Source organism: Aulostomus chinensis, chromosome 1 (genome assembly GCF_037954235.1).
Source record: "Aulostomus chinensis isolate RoL2024-O1b breed Wild chromosome 1, RoL_Achi_v1.0, whole genome shotgun sequence".
In the NCBI taxonomy this organism is placed as follows: domain Eukaryota; kingdom Metazoa; phylum Chordata; class Actinopteri; order Syngnathiformes; family Aulostomidae; genus Aulostomus; species Aulostomus chinensis.
The window spans coordinates 64,346,014-64,366,935 of NC_141320.1; the positions used below are offsets into that span (position 1 = coordinate 64,346,014).

General features: G+C 44.2%; 2 protein-coding genes across 7 annotated transcripts in view; one reads left to right on the forward strand and one right to left on the reverse strand.

The window, feature by feature from the left end:
• Positions 1-1,591: 1,591 nt before the first annotated feature.
• On the reverse strand, positions 1,592-13,313 carry LOC147272737 (uncharacterized). Of its 4 annotated transcripts, XM_086200593.1 has the most exons (9): positions 12,978-13,307; positions 12,854-12,905; positions 12,575-12,708; positions 12,404-12,502; positions 11,933-12,117; positions 11,603-11,660; positions 11,457-11,519; positions 10,539-10,992; positions 6,704-6,764 (listed from the first exon to the last, which is right to left on the reverse strand). In XM_086200593.1, the coding sequence occupies exons 1-8, from the start codon at positions 13,101-13,103 to the stop codon at positions 10,552-10,554; spliced, it is 1,158 nt and encodes a 385-aa protein (XP_086056719.1). In that variant the 5' UTR covers positions 13,104-13,307; the 3' UTR covers positions 6,704-6,764; positions 10,539-10,551. The 4 variants fall into 4 exon arrangements, with proteins under 4 accessions (XP_086056733.1, XP_086056719.1, XP_086056727.1 ...); XM_086200607.1 differs by lacking the exons at positions 10,539-10,992; positions 11,457-11,519; positions 11,603-11,660 and adding exons at positions 1,592-1,652; positions 4,181-4,231 and having other exon boundaries at positions 12,978-13,313; XM_086200586.1 differs by lacking the exon at positions 6,704-6,764 and having other exon boundaries at positions 10,429-10,992; positions 12,978-13,306.
• Positions 13,314-18,063: 4,750 nt separating this feature from the next.
• Positions 18,064-20,922, forward strand: part of filip1l (filamin A interacting protein 1-like) — a 55,739-nt gene continuing 52,880 nt past the window's right edge. For 2 of the 3 annotated variants that reach the window (XM_086200511.1, XM_086200521.1), the window contains exon 1: positions 18,064-18,295. The gene's annotated coding sequence lies outside the window, so the exon portion shown is untranslated. The remainder of the gene's footprint in view (positions 18,296-20,922) is intronic. The other variant, XM_086200528.1, reaches the window with a different exon arrangement.

A 20,922-nucleotide genomic window follows, 5' to 3' on the forward strand; every position in this document is an offset into this window, starting at 1 on the left:
GAGGAGCAAAACACCGGATAGAGTTTCACAATCGTTCGATCTGCAACGTTTTATGTTCTTGCTGCATGACTGCACGACCTTGTCGAGCAGCGTAATTCTAGTATCATTCACGAGCTTCCTCTTCGGTTCCGTTCAAATTCTGCCTCGTTGTTGCGTCTCCGTCTTTTGTTTCCGTGCAGCCAAATCGTGGCGTAATAAACCAGTCAAACAAACTTCACAAATGAATATTGCTGTAAAAAATGTCAATGCATTCAGACAACATGGTTCTTCAAGAAAAATCAGATTTCACAGATGGTGGCACAGCTGCTTTTTAGCCTGGCCGCCCTGAGAAAAGAACATGAATTTAATGAAATCACCAGAGGTCTGGTTCTGATGAACAGTAACCGGGGTACACATGTGCTTGTGATATCTCCAGATTTGATGCTGGCACAGACACACGGTGGAGGAGCTGCGTGTAGCCAAATGGCCTGAGTTGTCACAATCATGTAAGATTTATGATTCCGAGCAGACGGATTCAAACGGCATCGCCTCAGAGTTTCGGGTCTTGCCTTCTTTGAATGACAGCAGGGGGAAAATTACGCAGCGCTGACCCGAAACAACACACACGAAAGGGCGAAGACTGCAGGATTTTGCTTTCTCAAATATCTCCGTGCGCTTATTCAAAACCTACACAAAAATCAGAGAGTAAGTCGCACACCTGTGGTCGTGGAACGGTGAGCTGTGACACAAAGTATCTGGGAGTGAGCGAGGTATGAGCTGTGGAGCCTCTCAGGGCTGCAGCAGCAACAGAGTACTGCATGTTCATGTAGTATTTGCCTTCAGTGCAGTAATTACAGAGCGCGGCAGTTCCACGTGATATCGCAGGAAGAGAGTCGTTAGCCGCAAACTGCTTCCACCAACATTTTCTCTGGTCATTAAGCCTGACGTGAAGACAGAGGAGACGTGGGCGAAGCTCTGACGCTGGACTGAAACACGCACCGCGTGAGGGTTTCTGCTGTACCGTCATCTGACTTGAGATGTACTGGTTCCTGCTGTATGCCTCCATCAGAATTTCTGCAATTATTCATTTGTGTTAACCAGACATTCGTGCCAATTAAGTATTTTTGGTTTGATTTTTCATTTTTTTTTAAAATCACTAGTTAAATTTGGAAGCGAGAAAAACAAAACAAAAACGACCGGCTGTGAACCTTTTTTGCATTTAATCAGTAGAATAAACCTGCCAGTGCATCAGCTGGAACAGGGTTCCTTCAAAATAAGACCGATACAAGCCCCTTTCTCCTCATCGCCGAGTGTTTCTTCTCACCCTAACCCAGTGTCGTTTACTTATTTCGATTTTTTTTTAGAAGAAAAGAAATAAATGTACTTGGCAAAACTCTCTTTTCTGTGCAGAATTACTGCACAGTCGGCTCAAGATGGACAGCTGAAGTCTGCTGCTGTGGCGAGCGGACGGCAACCATCTGTGGTTCTGATGTGGAAGGGTCTCATTTCATTTGAATCGCTAATATTTAACAATATTTTGTTATTAAAAGTAGTTTAATTTTTAATTCATGCTTTTAAATACCAGACAGATAAATAACGCTGTTGTTACGTCCCCTCAGCCCCCCCCTGCTTCATGACAGCTGCTCTCTTGCTTCCTTCAGAAACATTTCAGCCTGTAGAATGAGGAGAACACTGTGGGTGGCAGCCGTCCTGCAGAACCCTTCCTGTTCTTGTGTTTTCTTTAGTATGACGTACTCCAGCTGGGTTCAACAGAGCAGCGGTCATTATCGGCCTCCAGGTTGCTGACAGTTCTGTCTGTTAAAACTGTCACACCTAATTATTCCAGGAGCATTCACACGTACCGCGGAAAATTGTTCAGTGTTCTCTAAAGGTTCTCCAGAGGCGAATGACCTTTGAAGAACATCTTCTTTTGATTATGAAATTCTCTAAACAAGTAGAATGTTCCATTTTGGTTGTTTTATGTTCGCATGGCGTCACGACAATGAGAACTTGGGAATGTTCCCATATGGTTCTCTCAAGCTCATATGACAATGTTCCCTGTGGTACTTTTTAAGAGGAAAAGCTACTTATTGTAACTGCTGGTTCTCACTTTAAGGGTGGGGTTAATTTGAGGAATAATGGGGGAACAGTACATTCTGGGAACATCTACGGAAACTTATCCAAGATGTTCTCTCTAGTTGTCTTCGTTATGTTCCCAGAAAGTTTGCAGGACCTATAGTGACATTACGGTCTCACTAGTGTTCCTTTTGGTTTCGTGTAGGTTCACCTTTCTAGAACATCTGTGCAATATTAAGTAAGATTACAGGAATTTTTCTGCAGGAGGGAACATCCTATACATATTCTCCAAACCACAATAACCCAAACGTTCCTCTAAGATGCTCCACATCCCGACTGTTCCGGAAGGTTCTAGAAAAGATGAAGCCATTTGCACCGGCAGAAATGTTCTCCAAGGATTGTGGGAACTTTGCGAATGGGCTGGTATGAGTTCTCCCTGGTAAAACTACAGAACGAGCCAACCTGAAATCTTGGACACGTCAATGCCTGATGAATACGTATTTGAAGGTAATCAAATACAAATAATCTTGAGTGTTCTGGTCACATAATCCCTGCACGTTCTCATCCAATAATCCCTGCACGTTCTCTATCCATCCTATATGATGCAGATTTGGCATTCTTCACCTGGTGAACGCCCCGTCTCTGCTTCCACTGTGTTTTCTCCTCCAAGTTATTTTCTCAGACATGACAAAGCTCTTCCTCTGCAACAGTAGACATTATATAACTGCTTTCAGACACTGAGCAGTACACCAAGTATAAGTACTTTGATCAATTTTACTTCAAAGTCGTGAGAAATGTCTCCACCACCCCCAAAAAAAGGGTGCTTTTGCACACAGCGGCTGGGTAAGAATATGATCCGTAGCTGCTTACTTTTCTCACTCTCACACACACGCCTGACAAAAGGCCTTCGTAAATAAGTGCTTTTATAAACAGGAACAGACATTTTTAAGAACAAAAGTGGAGTGAAGTGTCCCCTTCAGTACTAGTTTTTAGTACTTGGACTATACTCAGGATTTTAAACTACACAATTGTACCCATTCATCCATGTTTTCACTGCAGATGATGACATTAGACCTCAATTAAAGGCGCATTATCCGCATACTCCACATATTCTGCAGGACCTGTAATTCCAATTCACTGGAGCTGTATGAAATTGATATAACTGCAGTATTTAAGGGTATTTAGTTGGACCAATATGTGCTATTTTTGCGATCTAGAACAGATTTTGGAGGGAGCTTTTATAGTCTGCGATAATATGAACTCAGTTGGTGATTTTTGCGAGGCATATGTAGCAAATTATTTCTCCCCTCTTTATCAACTTCATGTCAACTGTGCTGTCATTGGAGTTCACTGGCCTTGGACGGGGAGGTAATCTCTGCCTGTCAAGAGTACTGCATGTATATGAGAGAATACCACAGCTTCAGGAGAGACTCGCTCTCAAATGTTTTATTTATTTGGCTGAGAGTTCCAGCCAAACGCTTTGGTTTGTGCTTCATTCCTCTGCTGCCCTTGGAACCAGAGCCAGATATGTGAGGACTGGAAACCCCCGGTGTTTGATGGTGGGAAGTAAATTAATCAATTTTAGGTGGATTTTAAAAAGAGCTTGCTAACAGCTTGAGAAGCCGCTGAGTCATTGTCTGTTCATGTGGTGCTCAAGCCAAAGTCTGGGTCTGCACACGAGAAGGAACAAAGAGCTCAAGTCAAGGCTGTTGATGCATTTGAGCCCCGTTCCTCTTTCGACGAGGGAACTCTGACTTAAACCTGCATATTTTGCCCTGATTTATGGTGCAATTTTAACACTTCTTGTCCTGTCACTTTACACACAAAGGTCTTTTATCACGTTTCGTTTTGGACTAATTACTGTGCTGAGTGTAGGAATCTGTTCTGGATGTTTTTAGCTAATTTTCTGAATTGCCTACATAGAAAAAAGGCGCTTCTCTTTTCTTTTGCTTATTTTTGCACTATGATGTTGTTTTGGCTGACCGTGTATCTACGAAGAACACGCCCAGGACCTCTGTTGGTTTAGCAGCGCATGTTGAGTTCCTCATGGTACTGCTAAGTCCAGACAGGTGTCAATACACACTCACGATGCCCCGACCCGCCTGGCGCCCGTCGTCACTCTTACCTCTGCAGATTGTAGCAGCTGCGTCAGCTGGATGCAGGTTTCGCAGAAATCCTGGAAGAAGAGCAGAGGAGGGTTAAAATCCCAGAGACAGAAGCTGATGACATCGAACGCACGCATGATTTACAAATGATTCCAGCCTGTTTGCTCCTCCGACAGAGGTTCGCTCATTGTGGGCAACACATCACTTCACACCGCAGCAAGTTGAGTCAGCTCAGTCAACACAAACAAACCTGCCAGCAAATACCTGCCAACACTTGTGTTCACTGCATGCAAAGCAATTTTTTACATTAAGTGAGTTTATTTGTCCACTTAGACATGGAAACACCTGGGAAACTTGTGAAATGTTACATAAATCGCTTCCTAAAGCTGAAGGATTTCTGGAAAACGTAGTGGATAGAAAGAAGAAATAAAAACCAAAAAAAGGCTTTGACCTTCGGCTTCGATGTGAAATGACTTGCCTTTGCACGAAAGCTCAATAAATATTGTTTGAAAGCTCAAAAATGTGCATGTTGCATGATGGTGGATGAAAAATGACAAGTGCACACAGCAATGCAACGTTCCTCCCGAGAATTTGCCTGCATCATGTTTGATCATTTACCGTTTCATCCGCTGGAAAAGGTCAGGAGTCCATATCGGAACCAAAAAAATTTCAATTGTCTGGAGTCAAGAGGGGTATCTGTCTGACATTCGAGCCAGTGGAGGCAGAGTAATGAAATATAATCGCCTGAAAAACAAGAAAATGATCCAGAATGGTGTCTGTTTTCCATGACTGGCAGAGCTGTGCGGGCAAATCAAAATATCACTTTCAGATAAATGATGGATTCCTTCTCCTCCACCTAGAATTTACAGCTCCACGGCCAATTTGCAGCCCACTTTGAACTAGCGAGACCAGCAGACCACAGGTATGTTTGCCCCATGCTGTGAAACAGATGAAGGTTATCATTAGTAAATTTGGTCATGGCTACTCAGTATTTGTCAAGTATGGGAGCGTGATGTTGAGCAGACGTGCGTCGTGCGTTTCAGCCCGGCCGGATTCCTTCCTGCCTGTGAGTAGATTGAACCCACAAGGCCCTGTTTTATTTCTGCACTTGGCAAAACATTTGCATCAATATCTTGAAAACAGGCTCACTTTTACACCTCGCCAACCAGAGCAGGACTCTGCACCGGCCAGAAACTCCTGTCCAGACTCTGTCCCAGTTTAAAAGCAAACCCTCTGACGCGGTCACATGCAAACTCAGCTTCCAACGTTTTCTTAAAGTGTGCAACATAAAACACACATGCATACATTTGTTACGGGCAAAATTACTCATGCATCCAGAAAGAGAGCCAGGCCAGAAGCAGCAGAAGCAGACAGTGCAAACAATTCCCAGCATTCCTTTGAGGAGCAGAGTAAACTGAGCCCGGAATTCTTCTGCCACATAGACATGGAGGTCTTAGTGTGGATGTTCCATGTTGTCGCAGCCTCCAACTGATTGGCAACAAGTCTGAAAATGTGTCAAGATTATTTTTAACTCTGCTTTGTGAGCGTAAAATTGCTTCTGTGGAGCTCTAACATTCTGTTCAGTGTATTTCCCTCTTGTATCCGTCTTCTGCTTCTAATAGGGGACATTAACCTCCAAATGAACTTCAAGATTCAGATCCAGAATAAATAAATATGCAAATGTTATTCATATCAAAAGTTGAACTGCTGGACACCAGATGTGTCTGTGCTCTGGAGGTAAAGCTTTCACACACTCAGGTCAGTACACTGCAGCATGATGGGCCTCTAAACAAGTTATGTCACAAAATATGCCTTGTAGAACAGATCTGAGCACGCACGCGCGCGCACACACACGCTCTGATCCTGCTCTTGCTGCAGTCGCATTCTATATTTTTCATTTTCTCTTATAGAATAATGCATTACAATGCATAATGTTACATAATGTTCGAATAAATCTTCACGGATTAGCTAACTATTTAAACCTGGTGCTGTCATTGTTCTCCCTCTCATGAAGGTTCTCCACATCATGATGCAGCTTTTCCCTGATCTTATACAAGCCAGAGTTCAGAAATCCAAGCTTGAACCCCTACAGAGGCAATTTACTTATAGATGCTATTTCTTTTGGTGTAACCAGATTCATGCCAGACACCTGAGGACTTTGCCAAATATGGGACCTTGCAACTCTACACAAACACACAAACCTCCAATTATTACGCTGTCAAAAAAAACATTTAGATCTACATGCTAATCATTTTTCTGATTAATTTCATTGGATAATTTTATTCAGTCAGAGGCTGCGAAAGCAACATTTTTATTCCTTGAAGCTCCATTTCTGTCAGAATAAATCACTTCTGCTCCCTTTTGAAAATATTAATAAGGTTTCCTGAAGAGTAGAGTCTTTTGTTTGCTATCAAACTACTTTCTTCCTGTGTGTGTGTGTGTGTGTGTGTAGCATTCATTGAAAACAAGAAGCCAAAGAAACAAGGAGCCTCATCTCAAATGTGTTGCCGTAACTGTGGTTTAAAAACATCAGTAGAACCTGCCTCAGATCCCGAAGAGAGGATTCTCCACGAGTCTTTACTGGGACCAGGAACAGGGATGCGACTGGTGAGAGAGAGAGAGTGAGAGAGGGACAGACAGTCAAAACAGAGACAGAAAAACAAGATCCAAGCCAGACCAGAAGAGAATGAAGGCCAGAAGAATAGTGCTGGTCTTTGCAGAGGGTCTGTGCTTCTGCTGCTCAGCTCTGGACCCTGTTTGTCCAGCTTTGACGGACGGCGCTCGTTCTCTCTTCATTTGCCAGGAGAACAAGTTTTTTTTGGCATGTGGCGCCTCGATCGAGACACATGCAGGGAGGTTGCATGCAGAATGTGTTGAAAGAGAAGGAAGTCGCTGCCTGAGAACTCATGATGGAGGATTTTTCAAGTTTACAGAACAAAAGAGTTGAGATTCTGTCTGCCTTCTCCGCCTCCTGACCCCTTCATATGTCAGCTCGGGATTCCAGGATTTCACAAGAGGCGGCAATTAAAGGGGCCTATTATGCTCCTCCATATGTTCTGTGATATAATGTCAGATGTTCTTATTAAATCCGGCAAAAGGACTTTTTTTTAATCTAGTTTGCGACGTCAGCGAGAGGAGAATGGAGGGCTGACAGTCTTGATTTACTTGTAGAAGTTCCCTATAACTTGGGAGCTGCCGTGCCCGTCGAGGTAAAATTACCGATCATTAAACATCGGGATCATCCCATTTTAACAAGTCAAGATAAGCCGCGACCAATGATCGAAATATTTGAATTCCTGCGCCTTTCTCCCTCTTCTATACGTTCAAATACACATCCGGTCAGTGCCACGTGAATCAGAATAGAGTCACTTGTACCAGCGAGTGTGAGCGCAGCCAAAGAAACAGGAGCTAAAACAGCATCCAGGGCGACTTAAAAGTTAAAAAAAAAAACGACATTTTTACCAGCTAATCATGTTATGATACTGTCGTGATGTCCGAGAATTAAAACACAGTCAGAAATGGCAAAATGTTCAGTCTCTGAGCCTCAGACGGGGCGCGTGCATGCGAGCTCTCAACAGGCCGACAAAGATTCAGGATGCTGTGTTCTGTGAGGAAATCCATTTGTTGACAAGAAAAATTCTTCCCGAGTTATATCACATCATCTTTGCTTTTGGGGAGCTTTAAGAAACGTCTGCTGCAATGTTGGTTCCTACTGTGAAAATATGTTTAACAAGATGAGACAGTCTGTTATGTCTTGTTCAGGAGACTCCAGTGTGAGAATTCACCCGCCGCGTCTGTTACGTGAGACACCGCAGGCACAGCGACTAAGTGACTACAGGTGTGTGCCTGGGCTACTGGTATTTATAGCATTTTTCACAAGAACTGCTTTAAAAAAAAAAAAAAGATGGATGTTCAACTGTTTTATCAGCAAAACTAACCCAGCCACTGCCAGCTAGCACCCACTGTTGTCTCCCGTTTCCAGTCCTAACAACATCTTCCGATCACATGCAACAGTCCACAAATTATTTATGCAGGCATTGTAGAAATGTTGAGTCTAACAAGGTTTTTTTTTTTTTTTTTTTTTAAAGGTTTCCTTCCTTTCCTGCCGTCTGTGAGGAAGCAAAACAAATGACTTCAGTGGTTTGTGCTCAGCAGCAAAAAAAGCAATCAAGAACTGGATTAATAACCTTGGAGGAGCATGTTGAAAATGTAGGCATTTCTAAATGAATCAAAAAGTTATTTCTGCTTCAAAACAGCGGTCTTGTTTCAAGGGATCGTGGGGTTCCGAACCTTCACTCGCATGATTAAACCCAAACTCTTACAAATCAATCTTCAGTGTTTCAAAGCCACATTAAAAACAAGCACCCCTGGATGTTTTAGTACGACTGGCACAAGACCTGAGGAGAGTCACACTTTGACTCCTCACTGAGATGTGGATGCACGTCGCCAGCGTGTTGCTAAACTTGGCCGTTAGTCTCCTCCTGTCTGAGCTCTCACTCTATATTTTAAAGAGGGTTTCCCTTGGCAGAAGAACGGCGACCATCCGGTGTCCAAGCTAAACAGCGACGCGTTACAGGAGGGACAGATGGTCCAGGAAAGAGTCTGAGACGTTCAATTAACCTCGACCGCTGTTTAAACAGATGTTAGCCATCCACAGCACCATTTCCCCCTTGTGGCACCTCGGTGTAAATACACAAAGGATGCTCCAAAATTACTCAATTTGACATTTTAAAGTAACACACCAATAAGACACATCATCCTCTTCTCTGTGCTACATTAGGGAGCTGAGACCCATGCTGGTTCGCTTGGCACAATGAATGGGTATGTTAACCTAGCTCTGTGAAAAATGACACTTTTCTCCAGAACAGTCATTGTGAAATTACACTTTCAAACTCGGAGACATTGCTGGAACTCCTTTCCAAGAGCAGGGATTGGGTGCAGCTCCTCAAAACAAACTGGTGATGACTAGCACAGCGACTGCTGCTACTCATCATGGAGGACTACTTTGGGACAAACACAGATCCTTTATCTTAAGAGCGGTATGCTAACAATTCCCATCCACCACTATTCACTGCGCTAAGCTAACTAGCCTATCTTTGTGGGTCTCTGCTTCCCAATGCAGCACACTAGTGTGAAGAATATTGGTCTTCTCGTCTGGCTCTGGGGAGGGTGGTAATAAGACCATTTCCCCCGGCATCTGATTCAAAAGCTACTTCTAACATCGAGCGAGAGTTCATGTCATTTATTCCGCCACAAAGCAAAAGACACAAGCAATCAGTATAAAATCCATGACCCACAATTCCTTGGGCCAGGATCCCGGCAGTCTGCTTGGCCCCGGTCCGTAAACAAGATCTGATTTCTGAAACTGAAGTATTTGAGGTAACGTTCCCATGCCTCAGTTCTGAAAAGTAGCTCAGGGTTCCAGGTTTGGCAGGCGTGAGCCCAGGAAGCCACAGAGGAGAAAAACGAAATAATGTAGGAATAACAGACAAATAAAAAAAAAAAAAAAGTACTATGTGCAGCAGAGAGCCTTTGCAAAATAAACTCAATGCATTCGCTGGAGAGGGGAGCTGATTTTGAAAAAACACTATTAAGTTAATAACAGGATATGGATCCGTGAGCTGCGTCCTGTGTTTTGGTCTTGGCCTGGCTTGACCATCAGATAAATGAGAGTGTGGCTGAGAGGAAAAAGGGCAATCCCTCATCAGGTTCAGGGGATTACAGTCAAACTTCAGGAAAGACTCAAGACCAAAGGAAGAGAAATGTAAGATGTTAGCGAGTTGAAGACTTGCCATTTGCGCGGCCGATCCTGGGGAATGACGGACAAATGTGACCGTCAGGTTAAACTTAATTTGTAACTCTAGAAGGTGCCTACAAACATTCCAACTGACAGCGCCAATCGTTTCCACTCCAGACAGTGAACAGGGGATGTTTTTCTTCTGCCTCGCTCAGACCGATGGCCTGGGAGTTCATGTAAGATTAACAATGTTGCACCCAAACTGCCGTTCAGCTGTCTAAGAATTACTGGAGGGAAATAACAGTGATTCAGCGGCGCTCGCAACACGTTTCCAACCGTGGCGGCGGGAAAGGACGGATGAGGTGTGAGACCTAAACGACATTGATTTACGCTTGACATAAGCGTCTGAAGACGAGAGGAGTTCACAGCTATTTTGTGGGTGTGTGAGGTCGCTGCAAGTTCCTCGTATGGGTTCAAGTCTTCCTTGGTTTACAAATCCCAAATTATCACAAGTGATGTTTGCTGGCATGGCTCCTTCAAAGCATCAATTAAAACGCTCAAATCTGGTTGTTAAGCTTGCATTTGTGTATTACCAACATTATGACAGTTTTAATGATGAAAGCTAAAACCTTTGTGGGAACCTGTGATCACTGCTTAACACATTCCCCTCCTGCTGGCGATCCTCTTGGACCTCCTCAGACCCGCGTTTCGCTCCTCTCCAGCATCATCTGCAGCTACGGCTGGGGCTCTTGTCTTGCGGGACACAGCCACTTCTCGCTGCGCTTCCTTAGACACCACTTGACTCTGGTTGCTCGGGACCGTGTATTTCGAGCTTCTGGTGGTCTTCCGTCTCCCTCCCACTGCTTGCACGTCTGGTAACTTCTCCAGCGCCTTGCCTGCCGTCACTGATTTCGTCGTCTTCGGTTTTGTGAACGTCTCATTATTGGCGTCATCTTTCGTACGGCTGGTCTTTTTGCTGTCCTTTTCTTGATGTTTCAGATTAGCGTTGGTGGCACTAAGTTCCTCTGCAGAGTCTCCTTCACTCTCTTTTACCTCTTGATAAATGAGCTGCCTCTGAAGAGCTTTATAGGCTTCCTGAAAAACAGTTTGAATGTTTTGGATCATCATCTGTGCTGCCCAGAGCCAGACAAGTAGATATCCAACTCTCCTCTGTGCTGTATTGGGGGGCGGAGACCCACAGAAACTGGCTAGTTAGCTTAGCACAATTAATGGTAGTAAATGGGAAATGTTAGCCGAGTCTTCCAATACACTTCACTCCAAAATAATCTGCATTATTATGAGAAATTACTTCTGGACAACAAGATAGATGTGCTAACACTTCCCATCCACTGCCATTCGTTGTGCTAAGCTAACTAGCCAGTGTTTGTAGATATCAGCTCTCTCATGCAGGATGGAGGAGAGACACTGGAGAGGATGGTAAATAAATGGATTCTCCTTAAGGTTGGCATGTTCTTAAAAACATTTCATCACTGGATCCAACAGTCATGACTTCCACCAAGAGTGATAAGCGAGTGATTATGGGTGTAAAATAATCCAACCTCTTGCTGTGCACGTTCAGAATTCAGGTCACAAAACTCAGTCATCAGCCCCTGTAATCTCAGCTGAAGAGATTTAAAAAAAAAAAAAAAAAGGTGTCAAAACAATTAAAACCAGCAGTGCCGTTTTACTCATGTCGGCACCTTACCTGTTCACTGGCTAATTGTTTTTCAAGCTGCCCTCTCGCGTCAGCTTCTTTCTTCCTCCTAACACATTGGTTTGAGGATTTCGTGTTAGTGTTGGACGCCGATTTCCCCAAAGTAGGAAAAACATGCAGCGATGGACAGTTTTGCCCGGTTTTACGAGCTATGCTGACGGAAAAATAATCCCGGAGCCAATTCAAAGAAAATGTAAAACCGGTGGACTTTGGGGCATCTTGCACCAAACCGGAAATGTTGAAAAGGTTAGGAAAGCAACAACCTTGAATACATATTGACTTTTTATTCCAAGTGACTGAGAATGTGACTGTATTTCGTACCTGTCCACCATCGCCTTCTCCATCTGAGTGATCTCAACCTTCTTCTCCCACATCACTTCATCGACGCTTTCCTTCGTCACCATGGCAAGCAGAGACTTAGCATCCAAAGCTGACACTTGGGTTGACGGTGAGGTGAACCGGAGGACCACCTTAACCCACTCTTTCACCTCCTCGCAGGATGGAAACTGTTAAAAATCAACAGGTGCAAGTAACATGACATTTCACGAGCAGCACTTTTGTGAAAAAGTCTCTCGGACTTTAAATGCCAGATGAACGATGTGAAATCCTCCATCATCTTTATATCATTTGTTGTAAAAAGGGTAGACATTTTTCTGAAAGGGGAGTATAAAAAACTAGTAAAAATGCCAGTAAGAGCTGCTGCAAAGTTATGATGATGGTAAAAAGGTCACGTCTGCGGCTAGAAACCTTGAGTTAATTGACACTAAAGGAAAAGACAAAAAAGTTTGACACCTTGTTGAGGTCGGCCTGCATGTTCTCCCAGGAGGCCAGGCTCAGCTCCAACGACATTGTCTCTGTTTTTAACATTCTCCGCACCTCCTCCAAGTCTCCCTGAGGAACATCAAAACTGCATCGTCACAGCTGCTGGAAAACCGCACGATCCGACCTGTGTCACAAGTGTACCTGCAGCTTCTTTATGAGCTTCTCGTCTTTCATCTTTTGAAGAAACTCCAGGTCACCTGATGTCAGCTGATATCCCTTCATCCCGGCCAGTAACGATTCAGTGTCGTGTGGGTTTAAGACGCTACTCAGACGGACTGAAAATCAAGAATGGGACACCTTTAGCGGCAGAAACAGAGCCACAGAAAACACCCATTTGAGCCATTTCTAGTGTTGCTGCTCGATATTTGAATTCAACCCAAATGATTACTAATTCGCCTAAAAGATCTGTGGCTAACTCACCTGGTTTTGTGTCACAAGTGGCATTTTGCTCGGCTTCATGTTCAGCTCTCGCCTTTTAAGAAGAAAGAGATTTGTCAGTTTGATGAAGAAAAAAAGGCAAAAATAAAATAAAAAGAGCCTTTACCTCTGTTTCCTGTTCCAGGTGCCTCATACTTTCTGTTAAAGGAGGAGTTCTTGGAAGTTGCTGACCTGTCAGGATGTGATTCCACGAGTAACTGCTGCCCAAAATCTTAAAGTGTCCGTCAGACATGTTGGAAAGATTCAAAAGGAGAGCAAAACTTCAAGTGTATGGAGCTCCATCCTGCATGCTCAGTGAGAACAGGCGCCGTCTTTTAATGACCCCTGCATGATTGCTTTCACCTGTAGCTTCAAGTTCCCTCATTACTCCCTTTCACCAGTAGATGGCAACAGAGATTAGCAGGTTTGAGGCGCAGGGAAAAGTTGCTGCAGCCTCTTGCCTACTTGTCAGCAGGCTCCAGCCCCCCTGGATAGAGGGATGGACCACCACGCATTTTCATTTGCAACAAATACCAGCATGTCTGTGTCTTAGAATGTTTTTGGGGTTTTATAAAACAGAAATCAGAAACAATGCGATGTGATTGCGGGTATAAAGTATATTCATGTGCTTGAGAGCCATCAGTGTTATTTTCCCTCCCAGCAGATCAACACTTCACATGTACAGGATAATGTCACCATTTATACCATTTCCAAATATGTTAATGCATAAACAATAGCCACATTGACCACTTTAGACCTAAAAATGCCTCGAAAAAAAATCATGAAAGTCCAGGAAAACCTTTATTTAATCCACCTCTGTAGCCACCTGCCAGTGTAAATGGATTATTGTAAATGTAAATATTGAAACTGCAAGCGCTTGTAAAATTTTGCATGCGGGAGTTTGCGCAACTCTCGACGTTGCCATAGTTACGGGTAGCTTCACTGGACAGACAGACAGACAGACAGGCAGGTGTGCAGACAGACGGCCCCGATAGCTGACCAAAACCCAGGCGTCTATCTTTAAACTGAGCTGCTGGTGTCATGCTGCCAGTCCCACATGTTTTGTGGAGCTCCAGGAACTCTAAAGGAGAGTGCTGAGTCGTAAATACTTCTGTTTTTAAACTGTCCGCTCCCATAATGCCGAGGGAGAGAGGAAGAGTGAGCAGGGTCAGAGAGGGTGTGTGTGATAAATTAGTGCCTTATGAAAGCAAGCTGGCATGGCCAAGTGGAAAAGATTTGCATGGTTTTACACTGCGGCTAACAAATCATTCCTCAATAAAAATCTAATTCAAGATTACATTTCTCATCTTCCTCATAGCGACAATTCCACTCTGGTGTAACTATCTCGGCCTTCCACTGCAAGTTTGCGGTTACTTGTTAGGATGTTGAAGGAAAGTTTAATGGTAAAAAATGCTTTAGTCTTGTGTTTTTTTTGGTGTTTTTTTTACGGGAGAGGCACAAACACACGAAAACGTCTCGCTCAATTACGTCCAAGCAGCCACTATCCTGCGTGAAAGCTCCTCTGTCATTTAGTTACAGAGCGAGTGACTCTGGGGGATGTGGATGGAAGTAAGACATAACTTTAAACTGCATGAAAGATGGGGGCCTTTTCAGCAAAAGACAACAGCCAAACTCCACGAAAAAAAATGCCATTTGTGTCTATGGATCTGCCTCATATTGAACGGGTTCCTGCTTAACCTTTGCTCCACTCCTCCACTACGTTTAGTGAAATTCAGCACCACAGTTTCTGCATAACTCAAACAAATCTACTGCATCACAAACACGGTCTCAAGAGCAAGAGTAACCGTAATTAAGTCTAGTAAGGAGATCTGGCATTAACATAACATTAAAAAAAAAAAAAAAATCAACTTGTGTCAAAAAAATCATTATTAATTTCACCCTCAAAACACAAAACTTCACCCTGAAGGCAAGAACTCATGCAATAATTCAGGAGAAAATGCCAGAAATCCCCAGCGAGCCTCTGCCTGCGATGACGCCGGCTCTCCAGAGGCGTGTCGAGAAAACTTGGATTCTGCATCTGCGCGGCTCATTCTCACATGAAACATGGTTAGCTTAAAGAATATTTTCAGAGTGACGTTGAAGAAAATGGGAGAGAAAATGGCAAAGTTTCTATACAGATGTTTTGCAGTTATAGAGGACCCTGTGAATCCTGTTCACCTGCACCCTCCCAGCATAAATCACATACGAGGAAACACAGCAAACATCGAAGCGAAGTGTTTGACTGTCAGCAGGATGAAGCAAAACCTGGAGAGCTGGACTTGGACTGGTCCAAACCTGCTGGTGTAGCAGTTCCAAGAAAGAACCCAGTACGTTCAGGAGCAGATCTGCTCGACGTCCCTGCACCGTGTACATGAATGTGCCGAGTCTTGTTCAGGAGATATCTCACAAACTTTTCCAAAGCACAACAATCAAATAAGCTCCATAATATTTATATGAACCAGAAAATGTTAACTGCTAAATAGTTCTTCAAGCATGAAAAGAATGTACTAACTTTAATTAAATATCTCTTTTACAATCATAAATTACGTTTATTACAGTCATCTGGAAAATTGGATTATAGGAGACTGCATTTAATTTAATGTCTGCGCACTGATTAAGAGTCTATAGCCTCTTAAATTGTACATATTTTGGCCATCTGCTGCATCTTAGTACATTGTCTTATATATAATACATTTAAAAATGCTGACAAACCAACAAGCTGACTGAGTCGTGGATAATGAGCTTGACAGAAAAGTAACGGGATCCTCCCGAGCGCGCGCGCACATACACGTGCATGCTTACATGTCCACATCACAAACACACACCACCGCCGCCGTCATGTTAGAGCGATGAAAGACAACCGGTTGGAAACTTCCTGGCGTGCACTTTCTGTCGTGCCGTGCTCGAAGCTGTCAGTGAGGATAATTTTGAGATGTTTGTGATGAGTGAGTGGAGTAAAGTTACTGGACGTCACAGAGCAGCGCAGTAAAATGTCAGCATGTGAGAATATGCTGGCATTTATCTGATCTCCGGTCCAGTTGTCTCCAAAACTGTCTGACTCACATGCAGCAAGTTGGCTCAGCAGGTCTGCAGAGCTCATATCCTAAAGTCCCCTACTGTTGAGTTTGCTGCTCGCTTTCTAAGCTGTACGTCCTGGTTTGCCTACATGCACCATCAGAGGGGGATTGAGGCAGTGTACTTCTCTCACACTGTCCCATCCCAATCAACTCATCAGCTGATCTTCAGGACTGCTGAAGTGTTTTTCTTGCTTCCTTCCTTTCATTTCTATGAAAAATCCCCACAAAACCTTCTTTTCATTTGACCGCTACCACCATCAGCTGCACGCAATGTTTTGGGGTCTTTTCGAAAGGCTCCCTAAAGCTGTGCACTCAACTTCCAGAGGGCCTTAATATCTTAGCTAGCACAAGCCAATACTAATGTTAGCTCAAGCTAGCCAGCACGTAGCAATTTTTCATTAAAGATTCTCTGATGATCGACTGCTTCGTGAAAATGTTCTGCCCGGCAACCAAGCAGAAGGACAATGTCTTTGTCTTCTTCGACAAGTCTGTGGCGTAGTTAGCAGGCAAGATAAAAAACAAAACAAAGCCTTGAACATTGCAACATCCTGGCATTTTTAACGTGCTGCATTTGAAACAATATTATTGAAGACATTTTTTAATAAAGATAACCTTGGCGTAATTATTATCATATACAGACGTCCAATAAAAACAAAAACTGATCTTTTGAGGCGCATCTGATTCCATCAGCTGACGTCACATTGCAGTCATTCAGAGAATCATTAACACAGGGTTGCCTCATGTTTATCTTTTTTTTGTAACATTTTGTTTTCCTTTGAAGATGCTGCACGCCATGGGCTGGTACCAGCTCACGTGTGCTCACACGTTAACCTGTTAACATGTTACATACGTGTTAACATAACATGATTTGCTTGTATGAATTAAAATGCACGTTTTTTCATTCCTCAACATTTATGCTTCTGCTATATGTTTCATAGAAGACTGAAGGAACAAACACACACACACACACACACACACACACACACACACACACACGCAAATATATCACTACGTGAAAACACAAGTCAGTTATCACTGATTTTATGTAAATATTTTTTGGACAAATCGGTTGAGAGACTGGGACCAGCTTCATTTTGTCCTCCTCTAAATCTCTCACCAATCCACCAGCTGACATCAGGGGAGGGGGGCTGGGGGGCAGGGGTTTAATGGTTGTGCCCCACACACACACCTGGGTAAATACAGGTGAAAACCCAAGAGTTGGCTGGGAGATTTATGACATGGGGAACCACTGACAGCTGGAGGAGCCTGACTGAGTCTTGACACTATTCAGGTCTCTCACACTCACACACACACACACACACACCTCATTGGTGGGATGTTTTTCCTGTACTGAAAACACTAATCATTTTAAAAGCACCTCATTTCCACCTCGAGTACCACGTCAAGCTAACCAACACACACTGCTGTCTCTGCCCTCTTTTGAGGCCGATGGCCGCCCACCCTGTAAAAATGGAGTTCTTCCTGCCACCAAGAGCAAACTCAGAGGGGGAGGAAGGAGCGCGTCTACAGCATCTCTATTTGAAAATGGCTTCTGCTATAAATTGGCACTATATAAATAAAACTAAATTAAATCAGCCCTGAGCTATGCCCCCTCTATTACAGCGCTGACGTAGGTTGAGAGAAAAAGTCTGTGACTCAACAGTGACCTGCCTTTGTCCCAAACTGCATTAGAACGTAACCCAGTTTTTTAAAGCAGCACCTCAAGTGTCAGGTATCTATTTGTGGTGCAACTCCGCCCCGCTCCAAGGTGATTTTCCCCTCAGATGCACTGCCTGCAGTCTACAAGAAATGAGCGCTTTACGTGTTTTTCAACCAAACACCAGCACAAAAAATATCTAAATTCCTCCCTTAATGTCACCCTCGCCACCCCATCCCCCTCCCACATCTCTCCTCAGGGACTGTCACAGACTCCCAAGAGCTCAGTCTTCTGTCAAGGGCCATATGGTACCATTAGAGCTCTGAGTGTGTGTGATTGCGTCCAAGTGAAGTAGAGGGAGGGCAGCCGTGGCTCAAGGTGTCAGAAGGGAGGGTGGTTTAAATTTAACTGCAACAGGGCTGATATCTGCATGGCAGGTCCCGTCTCCCCCTCAGCTCTCTCTTTCCTCTCTCTCACACACACTCACACTCCGCAGACATCATCTCACACACAGCGGCTCTGTCAGACTCCCACCTATCAGACCACCTGGATTGTACAAGAGGCCAGCTGAGGACGCGACAGAGGAGAGAAAAGGGGCGAGCAGAGCAAACATTCACACTGAGGATAACGCTACATCACAGGCAGCGAGGCTGAAAGCACAGCCAGTGGCACTGCAGAGGCACAACAGCACAGCGGGCTTTGCTACGAGAGGTAAGACAGCAGCGCGTGTGTGTGTGTGTGTGTGTGTGTGTGCGTGCGCGTGTCTAAACCCTGCACAACTCATCTCTTATTTTAGAGGCAATCATGAAAAAGCTTCAATGCATGCGTGCCATACCTTTGAGATTCATGGCATCGTGAATGTTTTAAATACTGCACATGCTCCTCATGACACACGCATTTCATTCAAAAGTTTTCTGGATTTATACTGACCTGCGTTTCTGCAGTGGGTTATGGAGAAAAGCTTCACAGATGCACAGAAAATCTAACTTGAGTGGATTTGCAGAATAGTTAGTGAGTAATCTGGGTAGTGGCAGCTTCTCTGCAGGTTTCTGCTAATTAGACAGAGAGATTAGACTAGAGGAGGCTCGGAGGGTCACAGGGAATGTCTGATAATCTTAATGTAATCTAAATGGATTGAATTGGCTCTAATTGGATTGAATTTATTTGGCTGGTCGACAAAAGACAAACTCTTCTGCATGCATCTCCTGGATTTCTGATGATAATGCGATCAAATCATTCTTGTTTTCTGCAGACTTCCCTGCAAATAAATCATCCGTGCTTTTCAATTGAAATTGCTGATGGGGGCAGAACTGGATATCGCCCTGGCGGCGCTGACGCACCCCGTGGTCAATTTGCTCGCCACATCAAAGCTACGGTGATAATTCATTTGCTTCTGTGCAGTGATACTGTGGAGAGTGGACGCTGCTGCTACACGACGGCTGGTATTGGTTGCACCGGGGGAATTTCCAAAGGCCAGTGTGTCCATACGAGCCTGCAGCAGTGTCATACAGTATCTTAGTGAGGGGAGGACAGGTGAGGGAGGGGAGGGAGGGAGTTGGGTTACCAGGCCGGGTTTGGAAACATGCAAAGGGGAGACAGACTACAGTCAAATGTCAAGCCAATGAAGCATTTTCACTTGAGTCGTGAATTGTGGAACCCAGACACAGACGTTATTATTTTCCATGAGGACTTAACAAAAAAATACCAACGCTCTTATCATGTGCTCAGCCAGGAGTTTGATGATGTGTTGGTATGTGATGGTCAGCAAAGATCAGCATGGCGGTTCGTGGTGACTCGCAGGTTACAAATAAAGGAAGCTTACGGTTGCACTTATTGCGTTAGAGATGAGATTCCTCGCTTTGTTCTCGTCACAGCAACAATAATCGGTCCAACCACGAAGCTCACGTCTCCTGCTGTCACACTGACCGAAACACAAAAGTTCAAAATGCCGCGTTGAGCTCTTTCTGAACTTTCTGACCTGTTATTGACATATCTGTCCTCCCATAAACCCCCACCCCACCACGAGTAAATATTTGGGTGGACAGAAGGACACCAGCACGCTCCAGATGCAGCTTTAAAAGGCTTGGGATTTGGCATGTGAATTGAAGTGACAGGTTAATCCGTTTAAGAACATATGATAGCGGGACGGAGCGCCGCGGTCTTCTGGTGCTGGTAATCCACCGTAAGACGACGGCCACCCAACAGATTGATTAGTCTGTTTGCAGCAGCACAGGAGTTGAAACGGAGTGTGAACGTTTGTGCGGCTGTATTGTGTACGCATTCATTTGTACAAGGAATGTTGCAGTTCATAACTATGGGTGTTAAATGCACTAGCAAGCGCATACTTTAAATTTCTGCACGAGATTAATGTAATAGTGATGTTAGACGATACAGCGGGTGGGAGGCTGGTGCTGGCCAGGGAGTTCACCAGGGTTGAAGGGTTTAATTTCCCTTTTGAAATAGAAGCTAATCACAAAAACAGGAGGCAGAGTAATTCAGCGTGTCAGTGTGCTCACAATATGAAGTCTCCGGTGGGGTTTTATTAGGCTAGAATATGAGTTTCCCAGGACAAACTGTGCCTGTCAGGTCACAAGATAAAAGACAGGTTATGGGAGGCTAATTTAAGCTAAACTTCTGTTGCAATAAATCTGCACTGACAATCGCTATCAATACATGTTTGCCCTTGAAAGAAGGCATTGACAGGGTGAGTGAAATTTCCACCTGGCTCACATCTGACCCATGTCAAGACTGGCTCACTACATTTGAGCCAATCTTGTAACGGAGCTACTGGTACCCAGATTAGCTGGTAACACCTGGTATTTCCAGTTAAAAACACTCATTGCTGGGTTTTTCAAAGCACTGCATTACAGCAAAAGTTGCTGCCTTGATACGTCTCACCTTTTCAGCACGCTGCTCTGCTGCAGAAAATGCCTTTCCGCTCCGGGTGATTGACAGTTTGAGGGTAGTGGGGCAGAGATCATTAAACAAGACACGCATTAAGGCAAACCTCCTGGCACTCTGAGCTCCAGCAGCTGTGGGGCGGATAAGAAGGCGAGGCTCCCAAGCTTTTGTTGACGATGCTTGGATTCATCAATGGCTGAACCCGGTGGTAAAACGCTGGGAGGAGACGGCGTTTAATTGAATCGAAGCCAATCTCCTCTTGATTAGGAATTCCTTTTCAACTTCTTGCGAAGGCTATACGTTGAGAGGAGATCACGCGGCATATTGTTCTCATATTCTCGACAGAACAGATACATGATATGAAGAGTTATCGGTGAGAAGTTCATGGGTCATAGCCGTCATGATGACACGCAGAGGCTATCGATGACTCCCCCTAA

Excerpts from the sequence above, each read along its gene's own strand:
- LOC147272737 (XM_086200593.1), bottom strand. The coding sequence starts at position 13,103 with ATGTCTGACGGACACTTTAAGATTTTGGGCAGCAGTTACTCGTGGAAT. Across the intron at positions 12,503-12,574 it reads AGCTCATAAAGAAGCTGCAG|GGAGACTTGGAGGAGGTGCG; the intron begins GTACACTTGTGA and ends GATGTTCCTCAG. Across the intron at positions 11,661-11,932 it reads GAGAAGGCGATGGTGGACAG|GAGGAAGAAAGAAGCTGACG; the intron begins GTACGAAATACA and ends CCAATGTGTTAG.